The 25,904-nt window shown below is 43.6% G+C and overlaps 2 protein-coding genes across 2 annotated transcripts in view; one reads left to right on the forward strand and one right to left on the reverse strand.

Annotated features, from left to right (window-relative positions):
- Positions 1–25,904, reverse strand: part of mrpl11 (mitochondrial ribosomal protein L11) — a 48,242-nt gene that overhangs the window by 14,476 nt on the left and 7,862 nt on the right. The window contains exon 2 of the mRNA XM_084352392.1: positions 19,654–19,832. Within this exon, the coding sequence (XP_084208518.1) occupies positions 19,654–19,776 (123 nt within the window). The 5' untranslated portion in view covers positions 19,777–19,832. The remainder of the gene's footprint in view (positions 1–19,653; positions 19,833–25,904) is intronic.
- Positions 4,286–12,447, forward strand: tmem265 (transmembrane protein 265). The gene is made up of 2 exons (XM_084353807.1): positions 4,286–5,052; positions 7,840–12,447. The coding sequence occupies exon 2, from the start codon at positions 7,842–7,844 to the stop codon at positions 8,904–8,906; it is 1,065 nt and encodes a 354-aa protein (XP_084209933.1). The 5' UTR covers positions 4,286–5,052; positions 7,840–7,841; the 3' UTR covers positions 8,907–12,447.

A 25,904-nucleotide genomic window follows, 5' to 3' on the forward strand; every position in this document is an offset into this window, starting at 1 on the left:
GACACTCCCTCCGTGTTAATGTGATTGGCCTTTCAGCTTCACTAACTCTTTTTAACAAGATGTAGCACTGGTGTGGCAGGATGGTGAGTGTGTGTGTGTGTGTGTGGATGGAAAGGAGGAGAGACAGGACTGGGAAGAAGAGAGAGACAGCTGAGGTGTATTAAAGTTGTCAGAACGTGTCCAGTGGTCGTGGTCAATATTTGAACAATGGAAAGGAGGTTTGTTTGAGCGACGGGAGGGAAGTAAAGCGAAGGCCGCGGGGGGTCCTCATGAATATGGGCGAGTGTGTGTGTGTGAGTGTGTATGTTTATGTATGAAGACTACGGCCTCATTTCAATCTGACAAGACTATCAGTGCAAGCATGGATATTTGTGCATATTAAGCTGCCAGGGAGTGCTGACGGTGAGGAAGCGCTCGCCGTGTGTGGTCGCAGGTGTCTCAGGGAGAAAAAAAAAAAAAAATGAGGAGAGAGGAAGAGAAAGGGAGTGGAGGAGGAGGAGGAAGATGGGAAACAGGGAGAGTAGGTCAAGAGAAGTACTGTGCTTAGTGGAGTGTGGCAAACATGGAGATAAAGGACACAGATACAGGATAAGGCCTTGGGGCAGGAGGCTGGAGTAATTGCCCCTGGCACGGCAAGGCCACTCGATAAATTGCCCTGGGCGGTCGACCCGGAGGAGGTCTGCGATACGGTGAGGAAGGTGTTACAGAGGAGAGAGGCTGGTGGGAGGCGAGGTTAATTAAACTCTTCGGTGTGAAACACTCTCATTCATTACCTTCATTACCTTGTTCATTTAATCTGCACCGCTGTTGGCATTTTATCACATTCAGCCTCATTGTAGCGTCATACAGCTGATTAGGTTTCATGTTGAACCCTCGGCTGCAGGCAGGGTAACGGAGAGCGTTTGGTCCAACACTCACAGCCACACACGCAGCAAGCAGCACAAAATAAATTGAGTTCACGCTGGACATGCATTTTACTTGATTTTTCACCCTGGAATCAGTGGATTAGTCTTAAAAGTGGAAAATGAAAACGATTTTCACCCCAAGTCTCCAGTGAACTGTGCTGAGGCCAATATACAGCCCCGCATAAAGGAGCAGAGGAGTGCTGCTCAAACGGCCATGAGTGCAGAGCTGACGGAGCGAACCAAATACAGGGACTCATCCTTATAACCACCAAAACAAGCCAAAACTTCTCAGCAGCGTTGCTGCCGTCTGGATCTTTGCTTAAAATAGACACAGCCTTCACACTTCCTTTTGCTACCTGGCACCAGAAGAAGAATTCGCTGTTTGAGGGCACGGCGAAAGCAAGCAAGCAAAGCGAGCAGGCAGGCAGGCGAGCGGGCGAAAGGTGGAACAAAATGGATTGCATCACGACAAAACATCCCATTTTCAACTCCATTAGGTCTCCCTCACAGTCTTGACAGTGTTGTGCTTTTTGCCACTTCACATGATTAATCACGTGTGGAGGCTGCAGCAGAAACACAGGAGCCTGAGCGGCAGGCAGCTGAGGCGCCACGCTGGTGATGACTGAACAATCACAAGATACGCTGACAAGCCGAGCAGAGACGCACAAAAAAAAGAGAGTCAGCAGTTGGAATAAAGTCTGACTTTATAGAAATGTTTCCACCAAATCTTTTGTCGAGTATTCAGAGAGAAAATGGTGAATTTTGTACACTACAGGTGTTCAGCTCAACTGATATTATACATCCAAGTCTGTTTATAGCTCTCGAGGAGATCTACTGCATATGGAAAATAAAAGTCTTTTAAGCCTTTTGTAGTTTCAGTGGGAGCCGGAGATAAACCCTCTCAAGTGATTTCACTCGAGTCTGCATCTGTTGGGGCTGAAGAGGACAAGAGGCCGCTCCTCATCTCTACTTGAAGCTTCCAGGCAACGTTAGCAAATCTCCAGATTTGAGAAAACATGTTTGTTGAGTACAGAGCCCAACAAAATGTCACATCATCATGATTAATAATCAAAATAATCTCAATATGTTTGTGGTTTTTTTGTACCATATCGTGCACGTATGTTTAGATTATGAGTTTTTAAATACACAGTATGAGCCACTAGGGGCTCTCTCACTCGTAACAAAACACAGGACATAAGCAGCATAGCATCATGGGAGTTGTTGTTTTCATTGTTAAACAACCACCACTGCTAATGAAAATCTATCCGACGTGACTTGGGCAGAAATGTTCACGGACGAGGTAACGTTTTATTCACCTTACGTTCAGCCACGTTAGCCGACTTCCTCCTCACTCTCCGACTCTCTCCTGGAAAGTTATGTCGACAGACGACCAAATAAAACGCAGTGTTAACTCGAGTAATCTTGTGGATTTCTCTGGGTTTGATTATTTTTGTAAACGTTCATAACAAAAGGTCTCAGATTTCTAGACATGCTACATATCATGTTGAAAATCTAGCATTTTTTAAAGGAGTCAGCTCATTGAATTCATATTTCCTAATCTGAAAACATTAGTAATGCATGATTAATATGGGCGCTATGTTGGGAGATTGATATTATCACTTGATCTGTGCACTCGGATACAGTCGGTGGCAGCATGCTCCTCTAAAATTGTTTGGCATTTTGTCAATAAACACAAAGAAGAAGCAGAAGACACGCAGCACGCTGCTGTCGGGCTCATGACATCAAACTGTTCCACCTGGGCAGAGCCACAGCGTGTAGACTCGAGAGCCAAACATCATCATGTCATCCATCTCTAGGAACTTTTTTGAAAATCCATCTCTTATCGTTGTCAGCCATGAGAAGCAGGTAATTATTAGTTAACTGTACCAGCTGATAAGAATCCTTATCGTGCATCCCCAAAACAGATCAGTTAAAATCAGCTGTCAAGTCTTCGTAAACCTCAGACTGAACCGTCAGTGGTCGAGTTGCATTGTGGGTAAAAGTGGGTGCCAAAATTTTGACAAGAAAGAAGATCACAAGGAATAAAACAAAGTTCTCTCCGACTCCGTTGCATCCGTTTTGTTTTACCGTGCGTCGAAACTGTGATGATGTTACAGGAAGTCGATGCTAAAATCCAGAGGAGCGCTGGCTTTAAATTCATGTCTCACACTCGGAGATGACACTGAGGGAAAGATCCAAGCGGAGGAGGTGAAGGGATTGAGTCCTCCATGTCTGGTGAGGTCAGCCTCGGGTCTGACGTGTAGCACTGCACACTGTTGACGCCTTTAGCATTCTCGGACGGTCTGTAACCCCATGTGTCCTTCCAAACTTCCCCAATCATGTCGGAAGCAAAAAGTGATGACTGCACAGTACTGTGGACAGCCTGTCCGCCTGGCTGCCCCTCGCCCTCCTCTGCTATTCTCACTGTTCTCTCTTGTCCTTTTTTCCCTGCCTCGTCTCCCCCCCCCCACCTCTCTCTTTTCTCTGAAAGTGAGCCAGTGTGCAGAGTGACCTTCAACCACACCCACAGGGAGCAGAAAAACAGGAAAAGAAAACAGGAGCATTGTATCAGAAAGGAGGAGAGAATGGGATAAACAAGAGGATAGAGGTGTGACAGTGGCGAGAAAAAAAGAGGGGTGAAGAAGATAAAAAAAGAAAAACCTCACGCTGAAGTGAGGAAAATGGAAAATCTCTCTTCTCTTGGAAGCCAGCAGAGCGCAGAGCTGAATCTGACAAGAAAGATGAGTCTCCATCCCCTTTCTCACCAGTCTGATTAAACCTCTCACTCTGAAACGAACCCACCGCACTGAGAGGAGAGGACTCGAGCCTTTGGACCTTGGACATTAAAAAAAAAATAAAAATTGCATCTGTGGTCGACAAAGGAACCCAAATTAATTTCTCCAACGAAAGACGGCGGCCAGCCTCTCTTCTGAAACTGTCTCCAAAAGATTCATTTTCGAGCAGATCTGCCTCACAAATTCCCAATCCTTCTGTTTAAGTATGCAGTAAGCCGGCTGTAATGAGTTAATCTACAACAGAGGGATGATTTCCTTGTGTGACTAAGACAGTAAGTAGACAGAAGGAGGACTAATTAAAGTTGTAACATCTGCCTTCTGAGCTCTGAATGTGTCTACAGGCTACGAGCATCTTTCGCTCCACTTCCTCCCGCTTTTATTCCAAGCGAGGAAGGGTAAATAAGGTTTCTCGCCCGCTCCCGAAACAAATGCAACTAATCTTCTGCAAGTGGCATTACCATAACCAATGAGTATACTGTAACTGGGGTTGGCTTTCAAGAATTCATTGCATCCAACTTCCACAGCTGATGGAGGAGGAGGAGGAGGAGGAGGAGGAGAAACTGGAGGAGGGTGGGAGGTCTGGACTGGAGGCACGTAACATGCTTACAAATGAACAGCACAGCCAAACTCGGACAGCGTGAGTGAGTTTCTCCCCCTCGTCTCCTGCCCTCTCTCCTCTCTCTCTCTCTCTCTCCATCTTTCTCGGCTGGATCTCTCTGCGGTCGCCACTTTAACGATTGCGCGTCGCCGCCGCTCCACTTCTGAGCGACTTCCCCCGGCCGCTCCGCTCCGCGCAGCCGGAGCCGGAGCCCGACCGAGCAGCAGCGGCAGCAGCAGCAGGAGGAGCAGGAGCAGGAGCAGCTCCCCTCCTTGCACGTCTCTCTCTCTCTCTCTCTCTCTCTCTCTCTCTCTTTTTCTGTCAGAAGATAAACCCCGACAACAGCGAGAAGCCGACACTGCGGGAGGTGACAGATCCAGACTCGAGCCTCTGCAATAAACCTCGGAGCCATCGGAGATATCGGCCACGCCAGATCCGCACGGGAAGAGGAGGGAATCTAGAGAAGTCTGTGCGATTTTTTGTTTGTTTTTCCTCTTCTGCTGTAGCGATGACTTTCCCCTCTTGCAGCCTCCTCTCCTGTGCACAAACACCCGGACTGTTGGACTAAGACTTTATCACCGTGCCCGGCTCATCAACGCCAATAAAAGCGACTTTATTGGTCACCGACAGCGCTGCTGCTGCTTCTCCTCCTCCTCCTTTCTTCTTCTTCTTCTTGGGAGGGAAAAGAGAGCAACATTACTAGCTGTAAATCAAGCCAGGAGGATCGAGCCAGAGTGCAAGACGAATGGTTTGGGTAACTAAAAAGCTTCACTTTACTACCAGCCATGCACGGATACAAAAAAAACCCCTCAGTATACCTGCTGTTAACAGGGCAGTTATGAAACAGGTGTTGCAGGGAGAGATTGTTAAATTGCCAGGAGGGATGCATGCTGGGGCAGCAAATGATAAACCTCTTTTTTTTCCTTTCCTCAAGAGAAAAACAAACGTGATAACTCTATATATATAAAAAAAACAACAACACAGGCCCTCAGGCAACACTTTGGCTGCTACCTGACAAATCAACAGATGTTTGAGTCACGTGGGTTTAAGTCTGGGGAGGGGATTTATTCAGCACACTGCCTGGCTCTCTATTAATTAATTAGTTTGCACATTATGGCAGAGATGTTGTCCTGATGCCCTTGGTGCTCCAGTGGCACATGTGAAAACTTGTGAGGGATCCTGGTCTTTGATACAATTAGGGGCTCTCTGAGGCGAGTCTGCGGAGATCAACCGAGGGTGTGGGCTAATTAATCTTTGCTTTGCCTACTTGGAAGTCGCCCAGGATTAATAGAAAAACAAATACGAGATGCAAAAACCCCCACCTGCGCAGAATTTGAGAGCTTTTTTAGACTCACAAAGATGGAGGAAGATTCCCGTGCACCAGGTGTCACACATGATTCGCTTTAAGGCAAGAAGTAAGGGAAAGCATTGAACAAATGGAGAAAAAAAAAAACGAAAATGAACTCATCTTTCACCTGCGCCATTACATGCCATTACTCATGCTTAGAGCGAAATAGGTTACCTCACCTTGTCAACAGCAAGTGTCACTTCCCAGACAGGGGAATGATGAATTTGGCCGTTATTGATGAGCTGAGTGGACACACGGGCTGTCATCCCAGTCCCTCACTCAGGGCAGAATAAATTACACAGGCGTTGACAGGGAGTCAAAACACAAACACGGCCTGACAGGGAGATATCCAGGGTGAAAATTAAGGCGCAGGTGGAATAACTTTAGAGGCACGACCTCGAAGGAAGAGCCAGCTGCAACCGTGGATGTAAACTTCTCCATCCCCTCCCCCCCCCGCGGAGTGGGCTTGTTCCCCGAGAAAGCAAAACCAAATTTAAATTCCAATATATCCTCTCAATCTGTGGCGAGATTTATTCAATTTTTCCTGGGGAATGATAATCAAGTTTGCAGTGTGTGGTGAGACAAAAGGCTTCGCAGACAATCAGATATTGCGAATGCTGGCATGATCCACGCCTGTCCTCCCACCATGCCTCCGAGCTGATTAATCAGTCGAGATCGCTCCTTTTCCTCATCTCTTTGATTCGTCTGTTTCAGAACAAACCCTTAATGTCTGTGATATTTCAATACCCCCGCTGATGAATACATTTCGATTCATCCAGGCCAGGCTGGCTCGTGAAATGCACGTCTTCACATAAGTGGGTGGAAGTCACTTTGTATCTGCATTTGAGTCTTTTCCTCTTCATCACTTTCACCCCTTCTCCCCCTGAGCTTATTTATGAACTATTACCATCATGCAGCAACACTTTATTAGGCATGTAGACAGCCAAGAGGCCTATTAATCTTTCACTTGCAGTCGTGTGCTCACTCTGCTTCTCCACGCACGCATTCACCATATCCAACCCTCTTTTTTAACCCAGTGGAGTTCCTCAGCCCTCTTCAATGATTCACCAGCACAGAGGAGATGGCAGAGCTCCTGTTAGTCTTACAGTCAGGGAAGTGATGCGTCTTCCGTCTGAAAGACATCAATACACACTTTCCACTGGCAGACTTTTCTCAGAGGCCGCAATCATGCCGACAATCCCTCGCTCGATCACGCTCAACTGTTGCCATTACGACACATCTGAGCCGGTAATGATTTTATATTATAATGTCATCGATCCAGTTGAGGGGTTGACACCCCCGAGTGCCTCTGAGCAGAAAGCAGACAGCCCGCCGGTCTGTATGTTGCTTTACAGCTAAATACGATAAAGAGATGTCGGTTCGATTACGCCGTAAAGTCAATGATCGTTCCTCACGTTATGTCAATACTGAGGTTTATACTGTCCGTGCCTGAGATATGAGCTGCAACACACAAAAAATAAACCTTCATATTCGGCCAAATTAGCATTGCCTGCATGCACTCACCCGGGCGCACACAGTGTGTACACAAAGACACGAGTCAAACACATCTCTAAACAAATAGGGAGTTATCAATATTCATCTGAAATGAGAGAGGAATTTGTGATGATTAAAGACTGCAGCGCGACATGAGAATAAACACGGCAGACTATAGAGGCAAAGAAAAGGCTTTGACAGGGCACCTAGCTGCGTCTGAACACAATTAATTAATAATGAATAAGCGGAGTACAAAAAAAGAACAGGAACCACGACAACAAACAGGGAAAAAAGTATCAGCAGAGAACTTGGGGAAGGTTTCCGAATCAAAAAGCAGCAATGTTAAGACCTTTATGGAAAATGAAGACTGCTTAATTCAAAGAGCTGCAGAGAAAAAGAAGAAAAAAAAAAACACAATTTAACAGGCTTCTCGGCTTGAGCAGCCAGGGTAGATGTAGCTCTGGCCAAAGATGAAGGGCGCTCACTGCTTACTAGGCAGCCAATGTCTTAAACCATAGCAACAAGCATAAAACTATTTTACATCTGGTTTGAATTATTGCTGCTAAAAAGAAGCATGCTCTTATCTTCACATTTCTCAGTTTCTCTGAGGACAGATGGCACCGTGAAACTCGATGTGAGCCGAGTTTGAATTTAGCCGATGCAACAGATTTACTGTGCGTGTGTGTGCGTCTCTTTCAGGCATGGTGCCCACGCCCCAGGTGTGCGTATCAACCCTGGTCACGGTGAGCACGATGGCAGTGGTCGACCTCTACCTGCTGGAGCAGAGCATGCTGGGATCGCGTGGTCTTCCAGGACCAAGTGTGTGGCAGTATGCTGCGGTGTTGCTCGGTGATGTGGGCTTCCTGCTGGCGCTGCGCTTCGTGTCGGCCGGTGTGGTGTCGGAGGCGCGGTCCCCACGTCGTGGTTTTGCCAATGCCCTCTGGTTCCTGTTCCTGTCTCTGCTCCAGCTCAAGCTCTTCTTCGTCTGCCATAACTACAGGCAGGAGCGCCGGCCGCCCGACCCACTGGCCAGAAAGACGCTGACTCTGCTGCTGTCCATCTGCCTGCCGTCCCTGTTTCTCATCCTCACGGGGGCTGACCACATGACGCCGCAGCGCAGGAAGCAGGAGGTGCGGGGGCGGCTCCTGTGGGTGGTGGTGGACCTGCTGGATGTGCTGGACCTGCAGGCAGGGCTGTGGGAAGCCCAAGGAGGTGCTGCAGCGGGGACTGGAGGGGTTGTTGAGCAGAGGCTGCCCATCTGGGCCGAGGGCCTGGTCTTCTTTTACTGCTACGCCCTCCTGCTCCTGCTGCCGTGTGTGGCCCTCACAGAGCTGGGAGCCACCGGCCTGCCAGGACAGAGGGGGCCCCGTAAGGAGGCTCTGTACCCTTGGCTCAGCTTGATCACTATCAATATCTTCACCCTGGCCCTGAGGGGCACAGGCATGCTGTGGTACAGGGACTCCCGTGTGTCCACTGTGTTCCTGGGGAAGAACCTGCTGGCTCTGGCTGTGAAGCTGAGCTCAGCCTGGGAGAAACACAAGCAGGAGCGCGCTGCTGCGGGAGCTGGAACTGTGGCTGGAGCAGAACCAGGAGACTCAGCTCTGCCAAGCCAGAGCTCGGGGCAAGGAGAGGGCCAGGCCCAGGGGAAAGCCCCTGCCTCTCATTATCACTCACTGTCTCGCTCTCAGAGCCACACTCTCTCCCACGTCAGCCTGGAGCCCACAGAGACGCCCTTAGGACCCTCTTTCATCTCCCATGAACTCTAGAGAGTCGGGCTGAACATGCACGCATGCACAAAAGCATGTGCCCACACCCAGAAGTCGGAACAGCCGAGCCAGTATCACATCCAAACAGAGAACTTGTATTGGATTTCAGTACAATGGTGACGGGTACAATGCAGAACTGTGGAAATGCATTTGGCAAGCTTGGCTTTCTGCACATTTTGTTGTGCTAAGAATAACTCAAAACGCATTACTGTGATTTGTGTGAGTGTATTTTTAAATTGAACACTGTGAACACATCTATCAGACTGTAAAGAATATTCCAGAAATGTATGTTGAAGTCTCGTAGTGCTAATTCCCTTTTTGAACTGTCAGACGTGTTGAAATCATTGAGGTTTCCTTCATATTCTGATTTTTTGCTGTTCCCACATGCTAGTGTTTGTGATTTACTCATTTAACTTTGACTCCAGTTCGTGTGGTTTGAGGACAATTTGATCAACACTCGTCTCATATTAGATGCCGAAATACAGACTGTGACCTTTAGTGTACAATTTCTCTGTCACTTTAGAAGGCGACCTTCACAGAGAAAAGTTTAATACAGAGAGGAGTGACGATTTATTTTCCCCTTCAGTACCACAGAGACTTGATTCAAAAGCCATCTACGGAGTAAAACTCACTCTGCACAGTGCTTCAGTATTTCAATAGAGTCTAACCCAGAGAATCCAAACCTCTTTGGCTTGTGGCCCTCCAAATCAAAGTCTAGTCACGATCCCAAGTGATGCTCCCTTCTTGGATTTTCTTATTTCAGAGGCCTGAAAAGGTGAAGCAACTTTTCTCCCACAGTAAAACAAGGCTGGTGAAGAGTCAGACAAACACAATAAACATAGCATTTGTAAGAGGATGTTTTCTCCTCATATCCTATCTTTCCATGTCCCGACCTCCCTGATTTATCTTGTACAAGTACTGCGGTGTCGTTTCAACCAAAAAGGGAAACACCGGCTGATAATATAATAGTGGTCTGGCAAGAAATATTCATCAGTGAAATCACTCACTGTGGCGTTTGGTTGGAGTGAAAACCTGCAGACTCATGGACCTTGTGCCCGACCATCCCTGCCAAACTGTGTTTGTCTTTTACTTGATTTAAATGCAAAATTTCAGCGAGAGATTATTTTAGAGATGTGTGCTGCACCTACACATACATACCAGCCGCTGGTGTTAAAACCAATCCGGTAGCCATTTTAGCACAACAAATTGTGCAAATGTGCAGAAAGATGCCAACTATTCATGAATAACACAGTTTCCATAAATAAAATATTTCAGTGGTAGGGCTTAAAAGATGGGCAATAAGCATCTTGCATCATCTTAATCCTATTGCAACACGAACTACAGTACAGGTCTATTTTCGTACATTGTTTACAAAGACAGAATACCAGTGTACGTAATCCTTTTACAGTCTCAGAACACATTCAAAATTGATGTTTTGCTGTCGTCTATAGTCTGTTCTCCTCTCAAAGGTCTATGTTTGTCATTTTCAAAGAGACGAAGAAAAAACAAACTGTCACCGCTGTCTGTCCAACCAAAAAATCCCTTTTTTAAAGTTTAACTTTTTCTTTCAATCACTGATTTGTTAAGATGTGGGTGTTGTAGTTCTTGGGCATCATGGGATTAAGGGTCAGTGCAGCAGGTGTAGAGGACAAAGAGTACAGTCAAGTAGAGCTGCGACGATTAATCGATTGAAAGAAAATTAATCGCCAGTTATTCTGATTATCGATTAACTGCTTCAGTCATTTTGAAAGCAAAAAATGTCAATAATTTGCTAGTTTCAGCCTCTTAAAAGGAGACAGTGTGCTCATTTTCATGTTCCTAGGTTTACATGGTTTAGTGCTCATCAAACGCATCAGTTTTCTCATACTGTCCAGTGACTTTGACCTTTTTAACTTTCAAGACCCTTTACATGCACAAAAACCTCTAAAAAAAACAAAAAACATAATAGGTCTCCTTTAAATGGAAGGATTTGTGTCATTTACGATAGCAAATGAAGAATCCTGGGGTTTTGGACTGTTGGTTGGACAAAATAAGCTATTTAAAGACGTCACTTTGAGCTCTGGGAGCATTTTTTTGACATTTTATTAACTAAATGATCGATCAAGTAATCATGAAAATAGTCAGCAATGAAAATAATCATCAGTTGCAGCCCTACAGTCAAGTGCCTTGTTTCCTCATGGAGCTACAAGCCTCTTAGTCGTCATGAGGCGTACACACATCATGTGTACCATGTGGGACTTGGACATACTACCATGTGTATATTGTGACGTTATTCCACAGCTGTTGTCAGCTACACCTCCAGGACAGAGTTCAAACTAATAAAGTGTTTCATACTCGTCTGGTGTTGACAGTTCATTGGCTATTATGTAGGAGCATTATTGGCATTCTGTCGGCCACATATAGGGGAAAAAACGGGAGGAGTCGGTCCGAAATGTTCAAAGCTAGGAGGCCTGAGGGACAAATAACTGCCTCATACTTTCAAAACCTCCATTATATTAAAGTCAATCAGGCCCCGTTCTGCAGGCGCAGAGAGAAAACTGTGTGTTTTTATGTTTTGCTCAGACTGGAGCTGGTGAAGTGGATGTAAGCCCCCCCACATATCCAAGCTAGAAAACGCGCGCTCTTTGCTTCATGGAGCGGCACCCTGACAAAAGGCCGTCATTTATCACAATTATGCCAGCGGCCCCATCAGCTCGGATCCTCTCGCAGTAATCCTTGAGTGTGCTGTCGTGTTGTCTGCCTTTAATGCTGAAAGAGAGCAAAGTCTTGACGTGATGGGGTGTGCATGTCAAGAGTTGTAGTAAGAGAGCGCGTGCGCGTGTGTGATATTTTTCAGAACCGGCTCTTTGGCTCACAGCGGCTGTGAATGCACCCGTCGGCCTCTCCTCTGAGCTTTAATGGTCCTATTAATTGAAATCGAGGCTATTTGTCAAAATGCGAGCGCTTATTCTGGCTGCTTTATGCTTGACTTACAGGCTATATTCACAGGATGCATTAAGACTAATGTACACAGTCAGCCACACAAAGAAACTCAGTTAAAGTTTCAGTGGGGGGATTTCTCTACAGCTCAGGGAGACTTTTGAGGAAAAACCACAAAGGAATAACCAGTGTAGTAGACGGCATCCGACTCTAACCTAGCCTCCGCCTTTCATCTCCTCCTCCCAGCTCACTCTACATTTCAAACACATGCATTCTAGATGCACTCCCTGTTGGGCAACTTCTCATATTTCTATTATACTAAAAGCAGTAACTGCATAGGCAGCAGCCCCTGCAAATGACTACCTCCTAGAATTTGTTACACCTGTTAAGCTCTAGATACAATGCTCAGCAGTTTCCCTCAGCTCCCTCAGACTCTCATAACCTGCTCCTGAAGAGAAGTGCACGAGCTGCTCTGCTATTTTCTTTCTTCTCTTTGCCGCTCTCCCCCACCGCCTCCCATTCTTTCCCTCCTTTCTCCTGTGCTAATTTCATTCCAGTCTGTAATTATTCTCCCGTACCAAAGCTGTCAGCTTCCCTTTCTGCGTCTCCCGTTCCTTCTTTTATTTCTCTCGTTTGTTTAAATTTGCCCCGCAGCCGACAGGCAGCCTACCTATCTGCACTTCCCCTGTCAAGGGTGGTTAGTCAGAGACGAGGGAAAAAACCGAGGAGGAGAGGCTGGCTAAGATTAAAGGGCTGGGGCCACTGCCTAAAGCGGAGCGGCTGCCGACTGCCATTTATTTACCGTTTGCTTCACACACACACAGGGTGAGCTTGATGGAGCACGAGAGTCGAGAGAGACAAACGCACACAACACGCCGCGCCGACAACAGTGACATCCAAACAGTCCAAAAAGAGGCATCTTTAGACAAACATATGGCTTTGTTCTGCCTGGTTGAACACTTGGTTACAACCCATCTCAACTCATTACTCCAGATGCAACGACAGCTACAGTATGCCTATGAGCTCCCAGCCACCTTGTCTGCCGGAGAGAGCCAAATTTAACAGACAGATGTCTAAATCATTCATCATAGCACACACCATCAGCGCCACAGCTTCTGGAGAGAACTTCAAAGTATATTCCAGGAGAAAGAAATGATGCAAAAGACCCTCTTATGATATGCAATGCAACACTGGCGACAAACGCATACTAATACTGGCCTCAGATGTCAGGGTGACTTCAGGCTAAAACAGGAGATAAACACTGGTCAGCTTTACTGATGCTGAAATAAACTGAAAATAAACATTTAGTTAATTAATCAGTTAATTGATTGATGGAAAAGTTATCTCTAACTTGATTATTAATTGTTTGTCAAACCAAAATGCTCAAACATGAGGATTTGCAGCTTTTCTCTACTTTACATCATTATAAAAATAAATATGTTCAGTAGGCGAACAGGTCTTTAAACTGAAGAGACAATACTGAATCAACATTGTCACTGACTGAGTCAGTAGCTTCCAGCAGTGGAGCTCCACTTACTGGTGACTGACAGCAGCACTGTCAGCTCAACTGTGACTTACACCACCTTACTTCCTCGTCAAAAGTCAATTAAAGCCACAAAAGCAGTCTTAAAAACTCATGTAAAACTCTTGTAGGTTGTTTTTTTTACTGAACTGGACTCGACAGTTTAAACTAGCAGCAGACTTAAGACAGCTAGAATCAGCACTGAGCTTGTCTCCATGAACAGTGAGGCGTGACCTTCTCAGTGTTTTCCACACATAACCTTTACTTTGGTGGGAGAGAGAAGAGAAATGTGAGGAAAGCCAGCGTGCGAGCATTACGGAGAACAATTAAAGCAACACCGTGATGAAGGCAAACTCTTAAAGTGATTCTGAAGTAAGATGGTCGAGTCTCATTCGCAGGTCCAATACTGACACTTTGGGTTGGCGTCAGAATTTGACGACCTGTAAATGAGACTCAACAATCAACTATGCAGATACAGACACCGTGACACACACAGTGTAGAAATACTTGTTATAAATAAATGTGGTGGGGAAAAAAGTAACATATACAGAATATAACAGCACAAAATGGATTACTTAGTGACTTAGTTACTTCAGTAAATTACTTGAATGTATTTGTTCACTTTCCATGATTAAAATGAAATGTTGTGTCTATGTTTCACCAACTTATGACACTTTATAATCATTATTTATTCACTGATTGATGAGCGAAATTGCAAAAACAGATAACTTGTTCTTAAAATAAATAAACCAACAGCAGTTTGAGTCCTTGGAGAGCACCATGAGAAAACATGATTCAGAAAAATAAATCACAAAAATGTGATATCTGTTTTTCCAAATGAACCCTTAATAGACTGCACCTACAGCTGAGCTGCATTTATGAAATGAAAAACAAGTTATAAAAACATCCAGATCATCCATCTGTAAGTCAACAAGCAACAAGGGCCGGTGTATGGCTGGATGGATGGATGGATGGATGCTAATTAAATCCATGCTCTACTTTATAACCAACACAAGCAACTAATACACTTATTTAAAACTTTACTAAAGATTACATTTAGGACATTCGGTGCCACTCGCGCTAATAAAGCAGCATCTGAACACACACTGCTGTGACGACACAGCGGGTCTCTCACTCCGCGAGCATGCGGCGGAGTTCAGTCATCGAGAAGATTAACCCGGTGGCAGCCAGTCTCTCTCGTCCCCTGGTATGCACCCTGTTTGGTTGTGTTGTACTGAGTTTGCCTTACTTAGCCTTAATTTCCCCTTAAGTTACATAAAATACACTTATTTTTAACTCATGCGTGTTCCCCCCCTCCTTTGTCGAGCCTTGAGCCGGGTTGCGACACTGAACACCAAACTCAGATCACACAGTAAAATTAGGCCGTGCAGATCAAATATGAATCAAGCTAGTGTTACTGCGTAGCGTCGCTATCCTGCATTCGTCTCTTTGAGTGTTTTTGAATCATGTCTGAGTGTACTGTTTAGCTGTAAAAATAGACGGCCGCTTTGGGTGCTTTGTAACTTTCTTGGGCGTGTTGTTGAAGTGTGAGCCGCAGGCAATTGTCTGTTCATGTTAGAGCTTTAATTCTAATGTAACGCTGAATAGTTTAATGAATAATAAATTCCTTGCATGCTATATTGTTGAACAGTGTGTTTTGCACACACAGAGACAAGGCAGTAAAGACTGCAGTGCATACTCGTTGGGAGTTAGTAAAGAAACCGCTTTTCTTACTTTGAGCTGTCACACATTTGAGCTTCTTTAAACATGATCAAACTCAAACCTCAGTATCTTTGGAAGGGTAACAGAGTTTTTTTGGGGGGAAGAACGCCTAAAAATACCACACACGACGCCCGCCGACGCTGACATAACAGCACTCATGTCACCCTGACAGGTGTTATATGAGGCAAGAGACACTGAGGAACATTCAAAAATTCACGATTGTTGTTGTTTGGAGTATTTATGTGTGCCTATTGAAAGCTGTCATTAAAAATATGCCCTCCGTCTGCCAGGTGATGCATTTCTGCCAGAGAAAAAAAACATGTTTTTGCAGCGTATGAAAATTGAGCAACAAGTCAAAGAAAAGTCAAAGAAGTATTCTCAAGTTTTGGAGGAAGGATGTGTGTAAACGTGCAGACAGAAAAACTCCACGACCTTTAGAGCCGAGAGTTGAATGATGGAGCGAGCTTCTTAAATCTCAGCTCAGAGGTCTCCAGTGTAGCTCAGGGGGAGGGAAGATTTAGCTGAGCCTTAAATATGATCAGTAAAATGTTAAAATCAATTATACATCTGACTGGTAAACAGTGCAGAGAGGGTAAAATTGGGTTATTACGGTCTCTTCACTTGGCAGCGGTTAAAATTCTGGCTGCTGTATTTTGGAGCAGGAATAAAAGAGGCTGAAATGGGATGAGATTAAAGCGTAGATCCTCTGCTTTGTTATTGGATAAAAATGTCTGGATGTTTCCCAACTGTATGAATTATTACTGTACTCACTGTATTATTCCTTCAAAAGTGACTGTCGCTGTCAAACATCAGTCCAGAGGCTGTGACCAATGTGTGCAAGACTCCTGTGAACAAGAGCTCTTAAACTTGTGTTAACATGGTGTTGAAGACAAATCAGTTAATTGATTTTTTTTCCCCCATGTGGGAGCAGCAAATACAAGCGCCGAACACACCGTCCTACACATCATGACCTTTAAAGTTAAATAAAGCAAGCTTGTTTTCAATCAGCTGCCTATTTATCAATAATTTGTAGTCCTATTTTTGCCGTCTGATGAATGTTAAGTCCAATATTCACTCTTCTTTTAGCTGTGCTTTTGGTTTCTACCCAGACAAATATCTGGTTGTTTAGCAGCTAAATGCTCCACTATGTTCACCAGCTAATTGCTCACTGTGTCTGTCTGCTGTTAGTGCTGAGCAGGTAATGTTCAGTGTTATAAGAGCTTTTTTTTTTGCTGAAATCAGCTGCCTGCTACAGCTGAGAGAAAAAACAAAACAATATAAGAGCAGAGAGAATGAAAATAAACACAATGAGTTTAAAGACACTGAGGAGAGCCGCAGAGTTGGATGATAGGTATCGGCGAGTTTATCAGCATTCGGAGGGAAAAGAAGGACTGAGCTCAAAGCTGAGCCCGAGGGCTGAAGAAGGGCGCTTAATGTTTAAAACTAGATAGAAACGAACTTTTTCAGCTATTTCATAACCTTTTGGAGTCACCACACACTAGAAAAATCCGGTTAGTGTTCACGACCCCCCGAAGCACTGAGACTTTTAACTCACAGCATCCTGAAAGCGCCAAAGAATATTTTTGTGTGTGTCCAATCTGAACTCAAGTGCAGACACACTCTGACTCTCAAAAACACACTCAACAAAATCTATTTTGAGGAAAATTATATCTCTGGCACAAGAAATGTGATGCCAGAACTATTCCCCGGTCTAATATACGGTGTCTCATTTCTCTCTCCACAAATATCTGGCAATTCTTGAACAGTAACTAGTAACCTCCAGGTCGAGGAACTGTGGTTGAGATCACTTCATTTTAAAAGATAATTCATGGCAAGTAGGTGGGAATTACAAAGTACTAATTACCAGAATAATTAGTTGAAACCGCAGCTGCAACAACTCACTTCAACAAAGAGGTCTGCTGAGGAGAAAGTGAGGAACTAGTTGGAAATTAAAACAGCATGATCATGAAAGGTTGAGCAGAAACCAGGTGCATGTTTCATGGAGGTGCAGAAAGAAATAACCAGCTGTTTATTGACAGAAAGCAGAATATTAACACATTTCATTACAACTAGAGGTAATGATTGTGGTAATTTTGGGGTAATTTCAATGAAATTTCAAATATGCTATTTAGTAATTAGCACCAACTAATTATGACATTTTCGGACCTGTAAAATGACGTGTTGATGATCTATTGGATACAGAAGTGTTTGTGACAGAACTGAAACGACTCGTAGAATAATCGGATATTGATAATCTGATAAACAACTATGTGGGCAACTTTTTTGTTTGTTTGTTGTTTTTTTAAGCAATAACACGCCAAATGTGAGATTTGCTGCTATTCCGTCTTTTACCTCATTTTCATTAAACTGAAAAAAATAAATAAATTGGGTGGTTTTCACAAAAAACAAAACAATTTGAAGACTTCACATTGGGAAATGGGGACTTTCCATTGACTGAATTAATTGATCTATAAAGAAAATAATCTGTAAATTAAAAGGATAGTATAGTGTATGATTTAGGGGGACCAATTGGCAGAAATTGAATATTATACTCAGAACTATGTTTTCTAGGGCAGCAACTAAGAATTATTTTAATTGTTTATTAATCTATTGATTATTTCTCGATCTGTTTGTTTCCACTGAATGAGACTTTTATATCTCTCGTGTTCACCTGGTCGCAATCTACGCCTCACCACAAGATGCCACTGAATCCTACATACTGAACTTTTAATCATTAAAAAAGAAAATGCTAATTGCAACCCCAGTTTGGGAATATAATAGGTGAAAATTAAGTCAAAGTTAATCAAGTAGACGAGTAGAACAAGAAACAAAACAAAACTAATGAATTGCTATAAAATTACTATTGGCTTTACAAAAGTATCTTACAGTTTCTCATAAAAATTGTAAAATTGTGTTAAATATTCATTCTTGGCATTTAAATCAGTTGGTAATAACACTAAATGCGGCTTTTTTTTTTGCTCCCATTTTATTTTTTTTGTGGGGAAATAAATGCAAAAGTAATCGATTTTTATTAACCTTTGTAAATAAACAGTAACATGCTGGCATATACTGTAAAAGTACTATAAAACAGTTACCCTACTGTAACATGCTGTAATCAATTTTACGGTGTATGTGCTGTTAAAATGATTTACAGTAGATGTGCTGTATTATAACAGTACAATGCTGCCAACTCTGCTGCGTGCACTTTACTGTTATTTCCAAGTGAAATTCTTACAGAGGTGGGTCTGAAATGACTAATATCCGAGCACTAAATCTAAGACCCACTGCATCAGGGGGTTCAGGTTTCCAGTAATGAACAGATCTTGTGTTATATAGTTTATTTTGTGCAGCTGCTGACAGCCGAGTACATCATTTTGAACACAACCATAAAGTAACCGCGCTGTTACTGTCGATGTCAGATAAGAGAAATGTGTTATTTTCACATCGTTTAACTCCTCTCTGACGTTTGCTTTCCCCTGATATTATTAATCACGAGTGGATCTTTTCTGCCAGTTTTTGTTCACTTTTCAATTCTCCTCTCTGAGCGTCGCCATTAAGTCACAGAGATGGATGAGCTGTGAGAATTGATCTGGTTTCCAAGCGAGCAACAGCATCCAAGCCTGATGAGCACTGTCCATTAAAGAGGCTAACTGGATCTCATCTGTATGGAGGGAACAAGCCGCAGGGTTGCTTTCATTTAATCCCGCACAAGAACAATCAAACTTTAAGCAGCTGAATGGCCATTAAAGTGGGAGCAGATTGTGCCTTTATGATGTACAATAAAATAAAAGTTTTACAAGAAATATTTAAAACAACACACTTGTGTCATCAGAGACAAAGACAAGGTTAATGAGCATCAGCATCGAATAGTTAAGTTACAGAAGGATGATTTTATTTTAAAGTGAGGGATAAATCAGCCTCTGTTATTTCTACCCGCTCACTCCGAACCATCTTTGTTCATTACTCAATGCTTCACGACTGCTGACTTATTTTATTATTGTACCACCAGCCAATACATCAATTCCTCTCGTTGGATTTGGCACCGGTGGTGACAAAGTTGTAGCGGTGCATCCCTGAACAATAAAACACAACACAACCTCAGCTGTCTCCCAGGAGCAGTTGAATCAGGGACAAGTATACAAGAATTTAAGACAAAACCTTCACAGGTTAAATCCCATTTCATCAGCTGGCTTGTAAAGAGTGAAGCTAATGCGTGTGGACAGTCGGTGTGGATGGAGGCGTTAGTGTCTTCGGCCTGGAAACTGCAAGAAAATAGTTGCAGACCGAGGCAGAGTGTGGCACCCACCTGCACAATGGAGCTGTGCGACTAGAATAAGAATGGGAATATGAATAGGGCTACGGGAGGAGACGGAGGTGGTGGTGTACGAAGGGGTGACTCAGGAGAGAGAGAGGCAACTATGTGATTGGCAAAGAGAAAATAGGGAAGGATCAGGTTGTCTCGCAGTTAATGAGAGCTGTGTGCAGAAGGTCAGTTGATAAAATGAAGCTCTGCTCCTGCAATTAAGTTAATACTCCTGATTACTCGGAGCAGACAGATGGAACAAGAAGAGGAAACGTAAGTACCTGTCCCAGTATGGGGCCGAGTGGGGGCCCAGGGGCAGCTTGTCCCGACCTCACTATCGCCCGGATTACATTGCCTGCATCCAATTTCTTCACAGCCTTGGCTGCCTTGGAGATCTTTGACATCCTGGTCTATCTGGAAATCCTTAAGTCTGCCTCCAAGTCAACTGAGAATCCATCCACTGAAAACGTAAGAAAAACAAACAAATTAGTCTTTCAAGAATACAAAGCCGCAACAAATCATTTACACGCCGGGCTCATTAAAACATCATACACACAAATCAATACCGATGCCCATGGGCAAAACCCGTGCCTCTCCATTCTGCAGCAGGCGAGTAATTAAAAAAATCTTTGCCTTCGATCCGCTCAGTGAGAGCCACTTTCCTGGAGGTGTTTGCAGTGTGGATCAGCGGCCGAGTGAGATGCTCGCCGTGAAGATCCCGAGGACTGGCAGGATTTAAACTTCTTTGAAAAAATCATGGCTTGCATGCCAAAACGTCTCCATCGTCTCACCTCCGTTTTAATGTCTCACCGGTGCTGGACTCCCTGTGCTGCTGCAGCAGCGCTTCCTCTGCATCAGTAGAGGTCAAGAGTCAAGGGCAAAGGAGGGGTGGGTAACAATAGTAATACATGTGGGAGGGGCGGGAGTGTCATCCTCATATATGACCTCAAAGTGGGGTCGGCTTTTTCATTCCACCTTAAAATGCATTTGCCAAATTAGGAGTCAATTAGTGGAGTGTGGAGAATGGCCTGAACTGCTGGCCTTTCTCTAGGGAGGAAGAGCACATAAAAGCATGCCTATAATCCTCCGCTGGAATAAAAGTGATACTGACACAGCTGTAAAGAAAAGAAGAAGAAAAAAAAAAAAAAGATCAATGACTGGAGCCAAGGGACAAATACAAGTTTTAAGGTTGGGGCTTGTGATTCTGGGGAACCCTGCATTCAATAAAAATAAGTACTTGAGGGGAGAGAAGAGGTCCAGCGATGATTCATTGTAGGCAACAGAGGGTATCCAATTAGATCAACAGAAGAGACAGTACCAAAAAGATATATGGGACCTCATGCTGCTTTAGAGCAACACACAGGGAGAAAGTGCTCCCAAGAAAAGTTGTGATTCTATCTGGGCTGCTGATTATCCAGCAGCCGTTAAAGTGCAACCACCATGAGGCAATATTTGTAAGAGCATTAAGGTGATACGCACGCTGCAGAAAAAGTCCCAAACAGAATCCATTAAGTTTGAATTTCTCTCAATAGCTGTCGTTAAAATGTAACTCACATACGCTGCTGCTTTTCAGGGGTCAATTTCACGCTACTCGCCTAATGTGTTCAGCTCCTTCATCGTGGAAAAATCATGTTGCAGTTCAGATCAATTTTGGAGCCGGTTAGAAAAATGCGGAGACCTCTATGCATTAAATCTAAAGTGAGAAAACCCTACTTCTGTTATCAAACAAAGACAGAAAGACTCATGAATCCTTAACTGGCAAGCTGCAGAAAAACAACTAAAACAGCAGTTTTGAGGGTGGGGGGAGAAAAAGTGCTGCACCAACCAGTACTGAACCAACAAAATGACATACTGTACCTCCACAGAGAGGAGGCTTAACTGGAGTTTGGTGACTGTGAGCGAAAAACAATTAGGGCGAGCATCAAATGTTGGGTTTAATTCCAATTTGGGGCAAAGGGAATAACCGTACTGAGGGTTGGGAAATGACAACGTCATGCTTTAATGCACCGCAACTCCAATCTCTGCTGAAGTATGAATAATAAAACCGCAGTTCCCCTTCGCAAAATGAAATCACTCATCACGAGGCCAAGCAGTTAACGCCGAAGAAGAACTGACCTACATAAGGCATCACAACCGCGCTGACAGTATGTGTCACAGCTGAATTTACATTTGATTCAAGGAATAAAGCAGAATTAGCTCTGCGGCGGCAGGAAACATGGTTCAGGGCGGCACAATAAGCCTCAATCAGAGCTCGGTTAATATTTTTGCTGTGAATAATCAAATCAAAAGCCGCTGTAATTTGAAGGAACAGACGCAATTTTGAGCTGCTCTTTAGGCCGAATATTACATTCCTACGGCAATTACTGGCAACGGTGTTGCAGATAACAAGGAGTACACAGAAAAGGCAATTTGTTTGCGCCGTGTGTAAAAACACTTTGTCAGAGCATGCTTGATAAACGACATGCCACAACACAAGCATTTAAATAACCACCTAATAAAAGTAGGCACGGTGAGCTTTAATGGAGAAAAAACAACAAATGTTAGACCCGTTATCCAATTTACTGTTGCACCCAACAATTTCAATCCTATTCCTGTCAGTTTCAGGTTAAACGATTTCTTTTGTCCTCACAATTATCTGGTTATCAATTCGAGCCATTTTGGTTAATAAATCGCCCGCCGCCACCAGAATGCAAACTCTAAATCCAGGCTGTGTTTTTTGGGCTATCTGTCGAGGATATCTGGACATTTTTTAAGCTCTCCTGCCGCCTGTCAGGGAAACTACTCGGGATAGAAACACTGTATCTCTGACAGAGGTAAACATGTCAATAAAACTGAGCACACAGGAGAATAGCAGGAAGGGAAAAATCTCACTCGTCATGATAATATGCAGGTCTATAAAAAGTGCTAAGATAATCTAAAAACTACACTCCCCATGTAAAAACTCATTACGTTTTTATCAAAGTGTGTCTGGATTTCCTGACAATTTTCACAGGCCAGTAACGGCAGCTTTCGTGGTGTGTTTCGGCATAATTAAATCTGACTGCACTTCAAGGAGACAGCTGACTTTGATTAAAGAAATTAATCAGTTTGCTATTTACAATGCGAGTTTAATTGCCGCGAGTGAAGCCCACCGCTGTTTGTTGTTTTGGCTATTAGGCTCTCTTTAGTCTTCATTAAGGGAACAAGCCAAACAGCAAGGAATCCTCTGAATCTGTGATTTGTTTACAAGTCAAGGTTACAGATATCAATCTCCCATAAAATGACATTCTTGAAAAATAGCCTCCACAAGATCGCTTTGAGCCGAGAGTCCCAGACCCTCCTCAATATAAATGACACTGACATTGTATCAGCCTGGAGGAAATCATGTCTTCCTCCTCTCCACTTTATATCCTCCGTATCTTTTTTACTGCAGTCCGATGAAATAAAAGCTGAATACTAATTGATTTCTCAGTGGGATCAGACTTTGTACCCGCGACAACACAGAATAAAATCTGGTTCAATAACCTTTGTTACACCTTATCTGCCTTCTCATCTTCATATCTCGGCTAAATTAGACGAGAACGAGTGAAGAAAATGAAGTCAAATCATTTTTCTAATAACGCAGAGTCTGTGTTGCTACAAGAACCAGAGATTATTATCTTATCACAGAAACACTGACAAAGATTCATTTGAGTGTAAATGTGTTAGCTTGTAAACTGTGCTTCAGTAAAGGCTCTTTTACTTCCTGTCAGAGCACCTTTATGTGGTTGGTTTATGCTTCTACAGCCCGTCCAGACGTCCATCCTAAACCATCTTTAGGTGTCCTCCTACAGCCAGTGTTACTGACTTGTGCTTTCCAGGGTTTAATACCAACAATAACTTTCAGTCATGTGTTATAAACATATCAAAAGTCAATTTATTGTTTATGGGGAAACTTAAATGTAAGCTTCATCACCCTCATTATAGCTATTTTGTATGTATAATATTTAGCCACACTAGCAGCATGGCCCGAGGGCTGATGATGTCGCTGCAGCACTTTGGTCCGCACCGATATGATATCTAAAGTTCATTATTATTTCAACAACTATAGGATGGATTGCCATAATATTTTGTATAGACGTTCATGATCCCCAGAGGATGAACCCCACTGACATCTCCTCCACCACCACCAAGAGCTTCACATTTGTCCTTTAAAATCCCTCGACTGATTGTTGGATTGTTTTGAAATTTCATACAGATTTAAAATGACTCTGGTGCTCTCCATGTAGCGCCACGAGCAGCTTTCACTTTCACTTACAGTATCCTCTCAAATATTTCATCATCCACTTAATGGATTAACACATAATTTTGTTCAGGTTTTCATGGTTGCTTACTGACTTCAGAGTTTCCTCTCGTGCCACCTCAAGGTTGAAATTTGCAGTTTTGAGTGAACATTGTAATAACATTCCCATCAGTGTCAGCTGTACATAGCTCTGCTAATTAGCAAATGTTAGCATGCTACCAATGCTAATCTATGATGGTGCAAAGTAGGGTTGGGCAATATGTACGATACATATCGTTACGAGGAATGAGACTGCATACCATCTGAGATTTTGGTGATATGACAAATGTTGTCTGAACTTAGCAGACCGTTCTACTTGTTGTAATTCATTAATGAAGATTATCTAGCTGATTATCTAGTTTATTTTTTGCAATAATCCAAATTCCTATTTGTGGAGGGAAAGAGGACAATGCCAACTTCTGGGTTAGCCTACAAAAATATGTCATCCCCGTGGCTCTCTATAGACAAGCTAAGTGATTCTCCAACTACTCCGGAGTCGCCTCCCATAGTCCAGTCAATGCACTGCTGTCACCTCCAGGGATTGGGCGGCCTGGGAGCCGGGCCGAGTAGAGTGGAGAGGAATAATCTGAGTCTGTGAAATGGGTGAAATATGAATTACAGACTTTTTGGCTCGTTGCCAGGGGGTTGAAAGATAATCGACGATTACTCTGAGGATGGACCAGGCCTCTTCGTTAGATTAGCACATTTTATGAATTCATTAATACTCTGCGGGCTGGATGTGGCCCATGGGGCCGCCGGTTGACGACCACTCTGTTAGACCATTATGGACAGTGCTACAAATCAAATACACAGAGAGATAAGAGGAAACAAAAGATTTCTAGAGGTATTCAGCCTTTTTTCAAAAGAGGACAGTCGGGAGGTGACAGGGAAAGAGTGCAGAGACAATGGGAATAATATACATCAAAGGTTGTTGTCACAATATAGCATCAATCCTAACCACTAAGCCACCACGACTCCCTGTGATAAAGGATTTTATCCATGGCACCCATCCCCACACCTTTCTATTTTTTTTTTTCCATTTACGTCCTACGGTCTCCTCTGTACGGTATTTACAGCTTATCTGAGAGTTCCCAGCCCTAATAAAGATGATTTCGGCTGATAAAAAAACTAACGCATCGAGCTTCTATCATAGGTTATGTTTTAAACGTGCAATCCATTACTTGATACACAATTTCTTTCCCTGAGGGTCTTTTTTTGTGATACTCTGATAAGGACTGAAGGATTCTTATTCCAGTCTCATCACTCAGTGAAACTCATTCTGTTTCTATCCCTTTAAAACAGATAAAACCTGTCAGAGTTCGTTGCCAAACAGAAACCATGATTAGTATTCTTTCAAATTAAAAGGAAAGGGACCAAATCCATTCTTATCTCTCCGCGACACTAAAACTGGCTCTGACAATTGGTTTTATTCAACTCTTAGTGTGGCAGTCCATCTAGTGGTGGCAGTCACCTTTACATTTGATGTAAGACATTTGGCTGGAAGACTCATTCACAATAAGATAGCGGTACACTTCAGTCACGTGTGTGTGACTTCAGAGATAGCCTATGTCACCACGACACATCCTTTCTGCCAAACAAATTCAAGATAAAGAGGAAAGAAAGGCCCTAGAGACAAGCTGGTATCCCTGGATACTAACAGAAAAAGAGCACAGGCATATTAAAATTATAATAGCAATTTCATGTTTTCTGCTCATCTGTGCAGAAAAGTTTGAATACCATTAGAGCTGCAATAAATGACTGGTGTCCTTGAATACATAAGATGATCAAATCTCTGTTAACAGCACAATAAAGAGCACAGGAAGGACCTTCACTGGCAGCCGGGAACGCTGGGACACTATTTGTTTAGAGGACGCCATGTTATGAATTAGGAGCTTCAGATTAACTGTAATCGATGAGGCTAATGCAATGACCGAACAGAACAAATGTCCTGGGCTGTGATCATTAGATGAGCCACACGAGACGCTCCGGATGAGATGAAGAGATAACGTCAGATATAAAGTTATACAGGGCCAGTCATATGCCAAAGCTGTTCCACCACATTAGTATTCATCCCATCAAACTCCGGCCCTGGAGCTATTGATTGCTGAATGCCAAGTCCTAAAGGCCAGTCAAATAAAACGAAGAACTCAACAAGAGTCTGAATGATCCCACAAGACTGAAAAAGGGAACTTGCATGACCTGATTTAACCGAGATCTGAACCTGCAGGTCTC

Source organism: Pagrus pagrus (genome assembly GCF_965226575.1).
Source record: "Pagrus pagrus genome assembly, chromosome: 5".
NCBI classification, from domain to species: domain Eukaryota; kingdom Metazoa; phylum Chordata; class Actinopteri; order Spariformes; family Sparidae; genus Pagrus; species Pagrus pagrus.